Source organism: Podospora bellae-mahoneyi (assembly GCF_035222275.1).
Source record: "Podospora bellae-mahoneyi strain CBS 112042 chromosome 1 map unlocalized CBS112042p_1, whole genome shotgun sequence".
NCBI classification, from domain to species: Eukaryota; Fungi; Ascomycota; class Sordariomycetes; order Sordariales; family Podosporaceae; genus Podospora; species Podospora bellae-mahoneyi.
The window spans coordinates 75,470-89,632 of NW_026946359.1; the positions used below are offsets into that span (position 1 = coordinate 75,470).

General features: G+C 37.1%; 2 protein-coding genes across 2 annotated transcripts; one reads left to right on the forward strand and one right to left on the reverse strand.

The window, feature by feature from the left end:
• Positions 1-229: 229 nt before the first annotated feature.
• Positions 230-3,439, forward strand: QC761_101040 (uncharacterized protein). The gene is made up of 2 exons (XM_062873346.1): positions 230-987; positions 1,038-3,439. The coding sequence occupies exons 1-2, from the start codon at positions 652-654 to the stop codon at positions 3,198-3,200; spliced, it is 2,499 nt and encodes an 832-aa protein (XP_062736350.1). The 5' UTR covers positions 230-651; the 3' UTR covers positions 3,201-3,439.
• Positions 3,440-4,249: 810 nt separating this feature from the next.
• On the reverse strand, positions 4,250-5,046 carry QC761_0000300 (uncharacterized protein; the record flags this gene model as incomplete). The annotated part of the gene is given in 3 exon segments (XM_062871715.1): positions 4,250-4,469; positions 4,734-5,027; positions 5,033-5,046. Coding segments are annotated over 3 exon segments (528 nt in total).
• Between the last annotated feature and the right edge of the window lie 9,117 nt (positions 5,047-14,163).

Here is a 14,163-nt window from a genome sequence, read left to right on the forward strand (position 1 = left end):
GGTTTACAAATGTTACGGTCTCTAAACTGGAGGAAATAGAAACGGTGGTGGAAGAGCTGAAGGTGAAGTTGACTTGGCTTTTTATGAGCTCAACAGTGAATGTTGTGAACGGGGTTGAGTTGAGAACGAGGCAGGCGACCTGAAAGCACGTGCCACGCTTGCTGCTGGACGCCTGGTCGAGTTGCCCAGACCAATCAATCGTTTGACCTGGAGTCTATGTACCTTTCATGTCAAATCTCCCTAAGCTGAGCCATCGAGGTGAGGTGGAAAAGGAAGGCTGGAAAGCTGTACCAGAAAATGTTTGATCAAATTGATCGTTCACCCGTCTTCCCAGTCATTCCTTCAACGTCTTAGCAACCAGAGTTTGGATATCAGGTAAAGTGTCATATTTCTTGCCTGTTGACTAACCAATGATCAAGGTCCTCGGGTACTTGGAGGAACTCAATTGGCTGTTTGCTGAAAAGATGAAGCGTGCCGCATATGCAGCTATCCACGAGTCAGAAGGAGCATGATGGGCCTCAGTGCTGCTACCTAAAGGGTATGCTTTATATACGACATACCCCGCACTCTCTTCATTTTTTCCCCTGCCAGTGCTAACCAGTGAGCCCATCTCCGTTGCCCAAGAGTCTCGAGATATCCTTGAGTGTGAACATGCCTCGACAAACAACCCAGCTCCCCTTGCGCCCAGCTGGCCCGCAGGCAGCGAAGAAGCCCTGTGTATTCTTTACCCAAGGACGCTGTCGAAATGGGAGCACCTGCTCATTTTTCCATGATCCAGTGCTTGTCAAGCTGGCTTGGGCCGGATCAACTTCCACTGCCGATCAAGATGACAAAGCTCCAACATCCAAGATCACTTGCCACTTCTACCTGAAAGGAGCCTGTTTGAAGGGAGACACTTGCTCCTTTGCTCACCCTGAATCCCACAGACCACCACCTGTGGTGGATACCAAAGAGTCTTTAACTGATGACACAGTTGGTCCAGAGAAGGTAACAATGATGTACTTTATATGCCGGGAAAATCAGCTAATAATCTGAAGGATGAACCTGAAGACAGACCCGATGACTGGATGCGCCAGCTTGGTGGAGCTGTCATACAGTTCGGACACGGCGCCGCCGTCTTGAAGGCATCTCTCCAGTCAGACTTCTCCGCGGTCCGCATCAGTCAGCTGCCGGAAACGAGTACCCTGGGTCAAATCTTCCAAACTCTCCGCCAGCTCGGATTCGCCGTCTCCCCTGATGAAATACGCTTCGTACCGAGCCCTGATCCAACCCATCGTATCGCTGATGTCCGCGTGGAGGATCCCGCCTTTGCGAGACGGCTCATGAGCGCTGTAGAAGACTGCCAAAGATCCCTTGGAAACGACATCAAAGTGATCCAAATCAACGCGCCTATGCCGGGGGGATCTGGGATGCACAGAGTCGAGTGTAAAAAGGTGCTCTGCTCTTGGTACCGCCCCTTCAAGACGGTCTGGCTGAATTTCACATCGCACGGTTTGGCCGAGACAATCCGCCAAAAGTACACGAGTGGGAGGTACAAGGTTCTCAACATGACTGTAACGAGCCACGCACCCAAGAAAAGCAAAGGATGGACGACAGTTATGCTCACCGAAGTCCCTGCTGAAGCCACCGAAGACGATGTTACGAAGTCCATCCCGGCGAACTTGTCGCCTAGAAACGTGGAGACTGGAACCCCGAGCTTTAGATACAATGCTCATGTGGCGAATGCTTTTGTCAAGTCGAAGTTGATGGAGGTTGGACCACTTGAATGGTGGGAGGACGCCGTGTTTGGTGGAAAGCGTGCGAAGGTGAAGGCTCGCTTCCAGGACGACGGCGATGCTGCCAAAGCGGCCTCGATGCTGAACGGATGGGAGCTTCCATTCCACAAGAAGGGCAAGCTCACCGTCCAGGCTATCTATTCAGCACGATTCAAGGTCCAAGAACGCATATATCAAGCCATCAAACCTATCATTAAGGAGCAGAGCCCCATGTGGCAAACAAAAAAGGTGTATCTGGCTACCTATGAGCCTGCCAAGTTCTCTTCTTCACGCGTCTTGAAGTTTGAAGGTGAAGATAACAAGGCAGTTGCGGAAGCAAAGCGTACCTTGGAGCAGATATTGGAAGGACGTCTTGCTACCGACAAAGGCAAACCGATCTGGTCCCCTGCTTTCACCGTTAACGGCGAGGTCTTTCAAAAAATAAAGGAGCTTGAGCAGCCTTTCGGTATCGTAGTCATTCGCAACAGGAAACTATCGCGGGTGTATCTCTTCGGGTCGGAAGACAAATGCAAAGAAGCTGAACCAGAACTTGCAGAAATCGCCGAGCAGGACTCGTCAACCGCCAACATCATCAAGCTGGACGCAAGCCAGTTTGACTGGGCCTTACGAGGTGGCTTCAAGTCCATCACCGAGATCCTCGGCCGCAAGGCCACCTTGAATGTTGTCTCAGAGCCCAAGCAGATCGTAGTGACGGGATCAACAGAAGACATCAAGCTCGCCATGGACATGGTCAAAGCCCAGGATGAATTCACCGAGAGTAGCACCGCCAAACCCTCCATGACTGAAGACTGCTCGATCTGCTGGATGGAACCCGAAAATCCGCTCACCACCCCCTGCAACCACACCTACTGCACCGACTGCTTCGAATCCCTCTGCACCTCTGCAACCTCTTGCAACAAAACCAACTTCATCCTTCAATGCGAAGGAAGCTCGTCCAAATGCCAGCAACCCTTTTCCCTCAACTTTCTCCAAGACCATCTATCATCCCAGCTATTCGAAGACCTGCTCCAAGCGTCCTTCCAGTCTTACGTCTCGCACCGGCCCGACGCCCTCCGACACTGCCCAACCCCAGACTGCGGACAAATCTACCGCGCCGCCACTGGCACCTTTACCTGTCCCAACTGCCTCACCCCAGTATGTACCACCTGTTTTGTATCACACCAGGGCATGACTTGTGCCGATCACAAGTTTGTTTCGTCTGGTGGGGACATAGCCCTGAAGGAAGCCAAGCAGCGCTTGGGGATCAAGGATTGTCCCAAGTGCAAGACTGCCATGGAAAAGACGGACGGGTGCGACCACATGACTTGTGGCGGCTGCGGTACTCATATTTGCTGGAACTGTTTGAAGACGTTTGGGACGGGGGCTGACTGCTACGCGCATATGAATCAGGCGCATGGTGGCATCGGGATTGATGTCAGGTTTTGAGTTGTATCCACGTTCAAGATACGACATATGAATGCTGGCCGTATCAACATGCTTCTCATTATTCCCGTCCATTCTCCTTTGTATCAGTCGACCTCTTAATTGCTACTGGTTGTTGTTGCTTTGAGGCATCGGTCTTGAATTGACCCCCATTGGGAGTACAAAGCTCAATCATTTGATAGTTAATATATTCAGAAGGTACAGACCGCCAAACTCTCTATGGTTCCAAAAGAATATCCGGTCTGTAGACTGTCGCAAGAGCTCTTAACGCTTATTCCTCACCGCCATCTTATCCCTCGGCAGCAATTTGGGCTCATATTCCCCCAACAGTTCAAGGCGAGCCATCGCTGCAGCACTCTGAAATCACTCAGAGATTGCACCCGGCCGTGTCTTGGCCCAAAGTTGGCTAGGAACGGATTCGGTAGTGGGCCCCTATCTTGATACTTCCTGCACTTTTCTCTCAGACTTTCGAGCTTGACCTTTGTCTCCAGCTGCTTTCTCCACACGACGGTTTTGGTGTGGGCAACATCTCCCTCGTCGGGGCAATACCGTCCGAGTACCTCCAGCAGCATGAGACCAAATGCGTAGACGTCAGTGGCCCTTGTCATGATGCCATCCCGTGTTGCCTCGGGCCCGAGGCAAACGAGGGTGCCTCCGACATCTCTCATGTTCGTCACAGATGTAGCAAGACCAAAGTCGGAGATGACAAAGGTAGGCGGAGATCCAGTTGCCGTGGATTTCTTGTAGAGAATGTTGTCTGGCTCGAGGTCGCGGTGCATGATTCCCTTGTCGTGCATGAAAGCCAAACCAGACAGAACCTGACCGATGAAGCGCCTCAGCCATGAGGGTTGCTGGGACGGAACTTGCCTCCACACTGGTGTGTTGGAAGAAGCTTCGTCAAGCTGCCATCATAAAGGGGGAGAAAGATCTGGGCTTCCATGCCCTCGATCCATCCCTGGTGATGCTCTAATTGGACATTGTTGGGCTGCAGACACTCCATGTTAGCGTACCTGGTGGGTTGCATTGCCGAGAGGAGTCACAAGCGTGCAAGCCTACGTGGCGGAGTCTGGCAAGCTGTTCAACTTCCACTTGAAGTTCTTCTTCTTCGTTCTCTTCTTGCATTCCTTCACAGCATACAGGATGCCCGAAGCAAGATCCACGGCCATGGAGACTTTACCAAAACCACCCTCGCCAAGAACCTTGTACGTGTGAATCTGGCGCAGTGGCTTCTTGTCCAGGTCGACGGGGATAACCGGCGCATTGGGCCTCGATCTTGATCATCGTAAGATTTAGAGTTCGCTGTATCTCGAAATGGGTCCCTCCCCCCTTCCTATGTGCCTCTGAAACCGTAGCAAGGGACTTTCTGGCTCCATCAACGTTCTTCAGGACATTGTCACCCCATACAAACTTGAAAGATATCAGCGATGTAAGCCATATGATGATCAGTAGGCTCCCGTCCATTGGTATAACATTCGACGACGAGGATCGCCTTGTAAGCGGTATTTGTCGATTGTGTTTCCGCGTGAATCCGCACACCTGATGCTGGTGTGACAACCTGTAGTTGCATTTTGTAGCATCAGCCCTCCCGATGGGTAAAGCTGAAAAGAGCATTGCTGGTCGGGCAGCCCACGAAGGTAGAGCACAATGTCACTTAGCTGCTTTAGTCTGCCGATGGACAAGATACGTCCAGCAAAGTTGGACTTGTTTCCAGCCTTGACCTGCAGGCTGGCGATGCCCTTGTATTGACCTTGATAGGATGGGTTTTCTTCGACAATCTTTCGGGACTCGGCGTCTTGCGGTACGAGATAGAACAGGGCCTCGTTGGCATGTCTAACCGAGGTTTGGCCATGTCGTGAAGCTAAAGTTTGCAGGGGAGGCCCCAAGGGTATAGATGGTATGAAGTAGTGTAGTGATTGTTTCGATATGAATGGAATCAACCTGTGGTTCCTAGCGATCTGTTGGGGAGAATTGTATCATAACCTGCTCACTGTCGCGGATCACCAGCCTTTCATCGATGCAGATACCCAGGTAGTCGGTCTCTAAAAACTTTTTTGCCTCGTCCAAGAACGGTTAGCCAAAAATCAGGCTCGCTTCACCCTCGGCTCACCTTGAGCTCACCACCGCTCACCCTACGCTCGCCATTCTCCGAAATCGCCAACTTTTACGCGACGCTCTCATAGTCCAAATTTGGAGCCTCCCTCTCCTACAGAGGCGAATCTTCCGCCAGAACGGGGACCAAGAAATGGGCTCCCCTGCATATTACTCTCCGTTTTAGGGTGTAATGGGCTCGCAACAAATGTGTTGCGATTGGTGCTACCTACTATATTAGAATCCTTGAGTGAAGAAGAAAAGAAAGAAAGAAGGGAAGAAAGTTGTCCAGCGCTCTTCTGATATAATTGTGCAAGTTGGTCTGAGCGCTGAAAGAGAGGTTTCCAGATGTTTCTGGTTTGCAGTGCCAAGTGTGTGCTCGGAATAGCTTCGTCCTTAGGATCCACCCACATGGCCGAGAGTTACCGAGGCCTATATCGGGCACAGCCCGTTACATAGGGGGCTTTAGGTCGCACCTATTTTGATATAAAAAATCCGTTACTCCCTACTTGCCTACTACGCGACTTTTTTTCTTCTAGTTCCGGCTACATAAAGAAGCCATTCCATTCGTCCTACCACCTACTATACGACTCTTCTCTCCCATCTCCCCGTATCTATATCACCACCGCAAAACCTTTCTTTCCTTACTTGTGACGAACCCCTATCCAGAACCTCTGAAAGGGATACTGGTTGAAGGCACTTCTGAACAATCCTGGTTCGGTACAGCTAAACAGTGTACAACAAATGGCTTGTCTCAATCACAATAGCTAAGATACCAACGATTGTGACTTGTATTGCATACTGCGGAACTGTCTATCTACACCAGCCAGTTCCTCCGTATATATAGACCTTGGGGCCCTGAGGTGCTCGCCCTGCTACGGCCCCGATCACTCCTAGCACTTTGCATCCTGCGAAGTGCTCATCGTGCTATGCCTTCGATCACCCGTAGCATCTTGCATCCTGCAGACTGCTCAGGCCTCTTGGCGCCGTAGCACTTCTGGCCAGCCTTGATTGGCTGCCTCCTGGTTTCCTTAATGATTGGCTGGGGACGCCCCGCGCCCCACATACTGCGCGGCCTGCCGTTGGGTTAACTGTGACAATATTAGATCGTATTTATTATAGGATTAGATAGAGGGTGTATATGCAGATAAGTCGTAAAGGATAAAGTTCGATAACGTATATTATAAGCGAGTCGTATATATAAGCGAGTCGTACAGTCTCCACCACGACGCGTCCTCCCTACACCTAACATCAATTTTTTCTACAACCCAACATGCCTCCTACTTTAAAGGAAGCTAGGATACTCTTAGCCCTTGAGGCTCTCCAAAAGGACGAAAAATTAAGCCTCCGAGCTGTAGCTAAGCTTTACAACGTACCACCTATAACTCTCTCTAACCGACGCGCCGGCCGGCCTACGCGACGCGATACTACGCCTAAATCGAAGAAGCTTACTTAATCCGAAGAGGAGGCTATTATTTACTATATTATTAAGCTATTTACGCAAACTTTTCTACTAAAGTTACGTAGTATAGAAGATATAGCTAACTAACTACTACGTATACGCGACGCGCTCCCTATTAGTAAGCTCTAAGTATATAACTTCGTTAAACGTTAATTATAGCTCCGTACGCGTTTTACGTATAGATACGATTATTAGAGGGCTAAATATAATAATCCGAAGGTTATTACCGAGTAGTTTACGCTCGTACGGAATATTAAAGCTAAATACAGTATTATAAATAACGATATTTATAATTTCGATAAGACTAGGTTTATAATAGGTATTATTTTTATAAGTATAGTAATTATAATTTCGGACGGTTTTAGTAAAGTAAAACTAGCCTAGCCTAATAACCGTAAGTAAATAACGGTAATCTAAGGAGTTAATACCTTCGGTTAAGCTATCCCGCCTTTTATTATTTTAGCCGTATAGTATTACTTTCCTAATTAATATATCGAATATAATTTACTATTTACCTAACGTATCGTAATTATTAATAATAACTAAACTATTAATTTAGTAGGCTTAGATTAGATTAAGTACTTCGATTATTATATAGCGTTCCGTATAAAGGGTAAATACCGGTTATTAATCCTCGATAGTTATAAAAATTATTATTTAATTAAATTTAAACGCTACTATTAGTAGAATAATATTATTACGCTCTATATACATCTATACTCCTCCTACCTCCTCTAACTACTCGATATTAATTACTTTGGGCCGCTAAAACAGACGTACGGCCGCTAGATCGAGGGCTTAATATATATATATATTAATTACGTAAATAAACTCGAGTTTCTCTATACTTTCCGCGAAGCTTTTTTCGTTTCTATAACGGAGAAGAATATATAGGGTAGCTTTATAAGTACTAGCCTTATACTATAAGATTTAAAGAGGGTACTTTTTAAGCTAAATATAAAGCTTTATATATTAATATCCTTATCCTTAAGGCCGGGCACGGTACTCCCTTAGGTATTCTAAATATTATAAAACCCTCGAAAAGCTAACTTACACTTAACGCTTATTAAGACTTGTATTACTAATTATTAAAGTAGCTCCCCGACTTTAATATTAGGTACTATAGATTAATTTACTAAGGGTACGATAGTTATAATATATTAAGTGGCCCTCTTATAGGTAAAGGTCTCTTCGCTCCGTAAGGCTAATAAAGCACTAAGTAAGCGCCGGAAAGCTAAAAAAACACGTGTACGGCTCGGAGGATCACTTACTATACAAGATGCACAGGATCTACTAGACCAGAAGGCCGTAGGTGAGGAGGTAGTGGAAGAAATACAGCCGGATAGCGGTAGTGCAGGGGAGGGTCGTACGACGGTTCGGTGCTGTAGTGTGTGCGGCAAGCCTAGCCATAACGCGCGCACTTGCCAGGAGGCTGGGGAATCGATAAAATTCTTTTAAGCCCGAATTTATTTTTATTTATTTAGCTTTTAGCCGGTCTAAATATTATTAATAAAATTCTTTTAATTTATTTAAGTAATTGAAATATATTTATAGTTCTTACGAATTATCTATAATTAAATATCCTAATTAATTAATTAAATACTTTAAATAATTTTTATTAAACCGTAAATTTAATATTTCTTTTATATTATACTTTTTTTTTTCGTCCTCCGCTACGGCTTATATATTAACTTTACTTACCGGTAATACGGGCTTCAAAAACAAAATATAAAAAGTATATAATCGTAAACATATTATACGGGATAGCTTTAGTTTAAATATTATTTCCGATATCTTTTTTTTAACTTTAAACGGGCTTATTTATTTATAGTTTAGCTTTTTATTAAGTCTTTTAATATATAAATTATATATAGAAAAGAATACTATATTTTTCCTTTTAAAGTAAAGTCCTTCGAGCCTTTTAATATTATAATATTTCTATATTCTTTTCTTTATAAACTTTAATTTTTATTTATACTTATTATAAAATATATATATTTTATTTACCTTAACTTTAGCCTTAAATACTTTAACCGTAAATCTTTATTATAAATTTACTTTATAATTAAAATTCGTAAAAAAAAATATAACTTTCGTAGTCTCTATTAATAATATATTATACGCTAATTATACTATAAATAATAGTTTAATTTAATCATTTTACTCGAAATTAATATAATTCTATAAATACTATTTTATAATTTAATTAAGCCACTCCGTTTAACTATTTATTTGAAGGTAGTAAGCTAATAACGCTTTACTTATTACCCTTAACCTCGTTATTAACGCTCTTTAAAGCTTCGATACGAATTTAGTATTTCTATCTATAATAAACTTTTTTAACTATATATATATTACTATAATATACTATAGTAGTATATCCGTTAATTACTTTACCGACTAAATCTCTTTATATAATAAAAAATATATTTATTTAATAGACATATCGATTACCGTTAATATATTATTATATTTAACGTTAATTATTATATTTTTAAACTTTAATAATTTAATAATAAAGTCTATAATAATTAAATTTTATAACCGCTTTACTATTAATAATAACTCTAGAAATCTATAAGGCTTATACTTTATAACCTTCGTTCTCTCGTACGTATAGTATAATTAAATAGTTTCCTTAATATCGTCCTTAATCCTTAATTAATTAAAGTATTATTTAATCTTTTTTATAGTCTTAACGATACCTATATATCCTCCGAGCTTCGATACGTAAATATCTATTATTAATATCGTCCGATTATCTAGCTTTACGTACGCTCGATTCTTATATTATAACTGTCTTTAATTATTTTTCTAAATACCTTATAGCTCTTGCTTTTCTTACTAATATTATTCCGTAATATCGTTACCTAACTTTCTTTAATATTTATTAAAAGTAACTTTATTACAATATACTATATAATACTTTATTTACGGCTATAGTAAATACTTAAGAGTACTATTAAACGCCTCTTTAAATAATAATAGTAATTCCCCAAATATATCTTTATAATAGTCGGTACGCCGGCTAAATATATTTATTTTAATATTTTCCGATTCCTTCTTATAATTAATTTAAAAATTAAATTTCGAAAGAAACTTTAATTATTATATTTACCGTGCATTAAAAACTTTCGTAATAATAAAATATTATAAATTCTTATAATCCGTATAGACTTATACCTTATACTTAATATTATTAAAATATAACCTTTACTTTTTAAACGCTTCGATAATAATAAATAGCTTTTTATTATAAATTAAATAGTTTTAATATACTTTTTCGAACTTTTTTAAAAAAAAAAAGTTATTAAATATAATTTACTATTATTATTTTACTATTTTAATTATTTACCGATCGTATAGTCTAATATATTTACCTCGATTTTAAATAGTCGATTGAAGTCTAATAATTTAAATACTAAGTCCTTTAAAATAACCTTTTTTAATTTTTAAAAGGCTTACTTTTTTTCCTATCCCTACCGGAATTTTACGTTTTTCTTAATTAAATAATTAAAAAGCTACGTAATACTTATGTACCTTCGAATAAATATTTTATAGAAATTTATAAACCTTGAAAATTATTTAATATATATTTATAATTATAGTATAGGTTAATCTTTAATTACTATATTTTTTTTAAATTTTATACGACCCTTACTTAACGATATTAAATATTTTAAATATATTATTTTTTATATATAAAACTTATTCTTTTCTTTATTAATTAAAAGTCCGGCTCTATATAACGCGTTAAGTATTTTTCATACGTACTATTTATATTTCTTTAAAGTACGTAAGTAAATAAAAATATTATTAAAATAATATATTACTATGTTATTAAAGTACTTTTATATTATATAATTAATAACAAATTAAAACCTCGCAGGTATATTAATTAGCTTAAATAGTATTATAAGATATTCGAAATAATTATAGGGTATACGAAACGCTATTTTCTATTCGTTTCTTTCCTTAATTTATATATAAGCGTACCCGATAAATATATTTAAGCGTATAAAATATCGTACTCTTATTAATTAACTCCGTAATTTAAATATTAATCATAATAAATAATTATTTTTTATTATTTCGTTATTTAATTACCGGTAATTTATATATAATCGTAAGCTACCGTCCTTTTTCGGTATAAAGAAAACGGAGTATCTTATTAATAATATAAACTCCTTAATATAACTTCTTTTTAAATTTTCGTTTAAATACTTTTATAGTTTTTTACTTTATTTATCGTTAATATAGTATATTTTAAATAACTATAATTTAACTTCCTTTTTTAACTTAATTTTATAATTTTACGGCTCTCGCTTTAAAAACTCTTTTAAATATTTAACTATAAAAGCTAAATATTCTTAATATTTTACCGGTACCGCCTTTTTTTTACCCTTTTCTATATTATTATAGTAAACATATTTATTAACCTTTAATATTTTTATTAATATCGTTAACCTTACTTCTTTAATTTCATTATTTTTTATCGATAAAATATATTATTACTTTTTAAACTCTTTACGGTAATACCGTAAAAGATATTTATCCTATACTTTACTCCGTACGTATTTCTAATCTCCTATCGTTAATTAAATACTTTTAAAATTCTTTTAATCGTAAATAATTATTATCCCTCCAATCGATATTTAAATTATAATCTTTATATTATAATTACTTTAGGATTATATCCTTCGAGGGTTTTATATTTATAATATTAAATATAATTAAAATTATTTTTCTTTCGACTATAATATTTAAGGATAATATTTCTTTATGAACCTTTTACGTATAAAATAGTCTTTATATAACGATTTATTCTTTCTTTTTTTTTTATAATATCTGGGCTTAATATACGAACTATAGCGAAATTAAATTCGTTTCCGTATTACTATTTATTAATATTATTACTTAAAGATCCTTTTATTATATATTAATAAAAAACGTTTATTTTTTTTACTTTTTTCTTATATAATAGTAACTTTACTAATAAATTTTAAATTGTTATCCTATACTTTTGCTTTATATTAATATTTTCGAAAATACCGTTCGTAATTTATTAAAAATTAATAATGCCCGCGAAAAGCCGCGAGTCGTTTTTTAAATAATTATATTATTTAAAAGTATTTTTTTACTTTAAATTAATTAATAATATAAAATCTTTTAACTATATTTACTTAATTTCCTTCCATTTTCTATCTTTTATTTCTTTAATACTTTTTTATATTTTTATCCGATAATAATTTTTTTATTTAATTTTATACGTTTTATTTTAATAGTATTATTTAACTTTTTCTTATAAATATATAGCGTAGTTTAAGCTTAGGTACTATCCTAATATTACTTCCTTTAAAAAATATATATTATCGTCCGTATTTTAATTATTTATATATTCGACGTAATATTTTGTATACTTTAATATAATTTATATAACCTAAAGGCTATCCTTTAATTTAACCGGATCTTAAATTTTCTATAAAAAGTAATTATTTAAATCCTTTTACTAAACTTTTTTTTACTTGATTATAATTTTCTTAATTAATTATAACTTACTTTCTTTACTTACCTTATATATTAGCTAATAGCTATATAGTGAAATGGTGAGAAAACACACAAAACAACCACAACACCACAAATGTATCCCAAACAGGGTTCTGAATGAACACTCCTGCGTGACAGTGGCTCGCTCGCAGGCCGCACTTCACGTAGGATAAACAAAAGACTCTGTGGGCTCGCAGGCCACACAGTAAGCACCGGATTGGCCTGATCAGAGGGCCAGAACTGCCTGCACGCATGCAAAGCGCAAAAATACGAAGAAATAGAAGTCGATGATCTCTCTAAAATAGAATATCCGAAGCAGACCGTTTATATACATGACCCCTGAACCCCTGAATCCTCAGAGAGCCCCACTTCCTTACTCATACCCTCAGGCCTGTGGCCGCACCCCAAACCAATAGCGATTTACTTTAATAATATTTTATATATCCGTATATAATATATTAAAACTAAAGTACTTTCCGATACTTTAAATACTTAAAATAAAATTATACTATATTTCCCTTATAAGGTATATACTATATAGATATTAATATATTTTTTAATATTTTCGCGATTTTAATATTAATAACCTTTTAATTCTTTTAATATTTTTTTTAATCTTTATATATAAGTTTTATAAGTTATAATATATTTTATAAAATAAAAAATTTATATTTACTATATTACCTCTTTAGTATTATTTATTTAATAAATCCTTACGTAGAACTATCGCCCTTAATAATTTCTATAATAATTTCTATAATAATTTATATTAATTAATTCTATAATATTTATATTTAAAATCTTTTTCTTTATACTCCGCTTTTAACCTTTTTATTATTTCCCGTAATTTCTAAAACTTTACTTCCTTTTGTTTAGTATATTAATTAAAGTTTTTTTTTAATTTTACCGATTTACCTTATTAATATCCGATAGTTACTACTTCTATAGCCCTCGGTCCCTTCGATATGATAATTACGGCGATCTCCTTTTTTAACCGAGTCGCTTAAGTATTTAATAATCCTTTTTAAAGTATTTTACTTTACCGTAATTAAAATATTTAAAATTATTTTTACCCTAGTCCCGGCCTTATAGCCTCTATTATTATATAATATTAATTTTTATAGGCCTTACGTATATAATCCCTAAAATATAAATACTATATAATTATTTTTTCCTTTTATCATTAAGTTAATAAGGTCCTTATACGTACGTACCTATACGTTCCTTACGACATTAATATTACTAATCGTTAATATAAACCGCTATTATAATATTGTCACAACCCTGGTACAGGACGGGTTGTGGGGCCACGGGAATAGGGGCTAATCGGAAGAACGTACGAGAATAGCTAATTATAGTAAGGGACGACTGATTAGTATGCTAAGGGCACTAAGCAGACTAAACGGGGTACTTAGTTTAATTAGGGTACTAAGTAAACTAAATAGTCGTAATTAGTTTAATTAGGGCATTAAATAAATTAAATAATCGTAATTAATATACTAAGGGCATTAAATAAAAAGTAAATATAGCTTAGTATAAGGTCTATATATACGGAGGAACTGGCTAATGTAAGTAAATAGTTCTGCAGTATATAATTTCAAATTATATTTACGGTATCTTATATTTACATTAAGACATCTTATCGTATACTATTTAGCTATACCGAATTAGGATTATTTAAAAATAGCCTTTAACTAATATCCCTTTTAGAGGTTCTAAATAGGGGTTCGTTATACGTTATATACTTACTTTAACTTTATTATAAATAAATTAAAAACGTTTTTTTACTACTATAGCCGGACCTAAAAATATTTAAATAGGAGGCGTCCCGCCTAACCTAAGTAATAAGGGACCTATTATTACTAATAC

Excerpts from the sequence above, each read along its gene's own strand:
- QC761_101040 (XM_062873346.1), top strand. The coding sequence starts at position 652 with ATGCCTCGACAAACAACCCAGCTCCCCTTGCGCCCAGCTGGCCCGCAG. Across the intron at positions 988-1,037 it reads ACACAGTTGGTCCAGAGAAG|GATGAACCTGAAGACAGACC; the intron begins GTAACAATGATG and ends AATAATCTGAAG.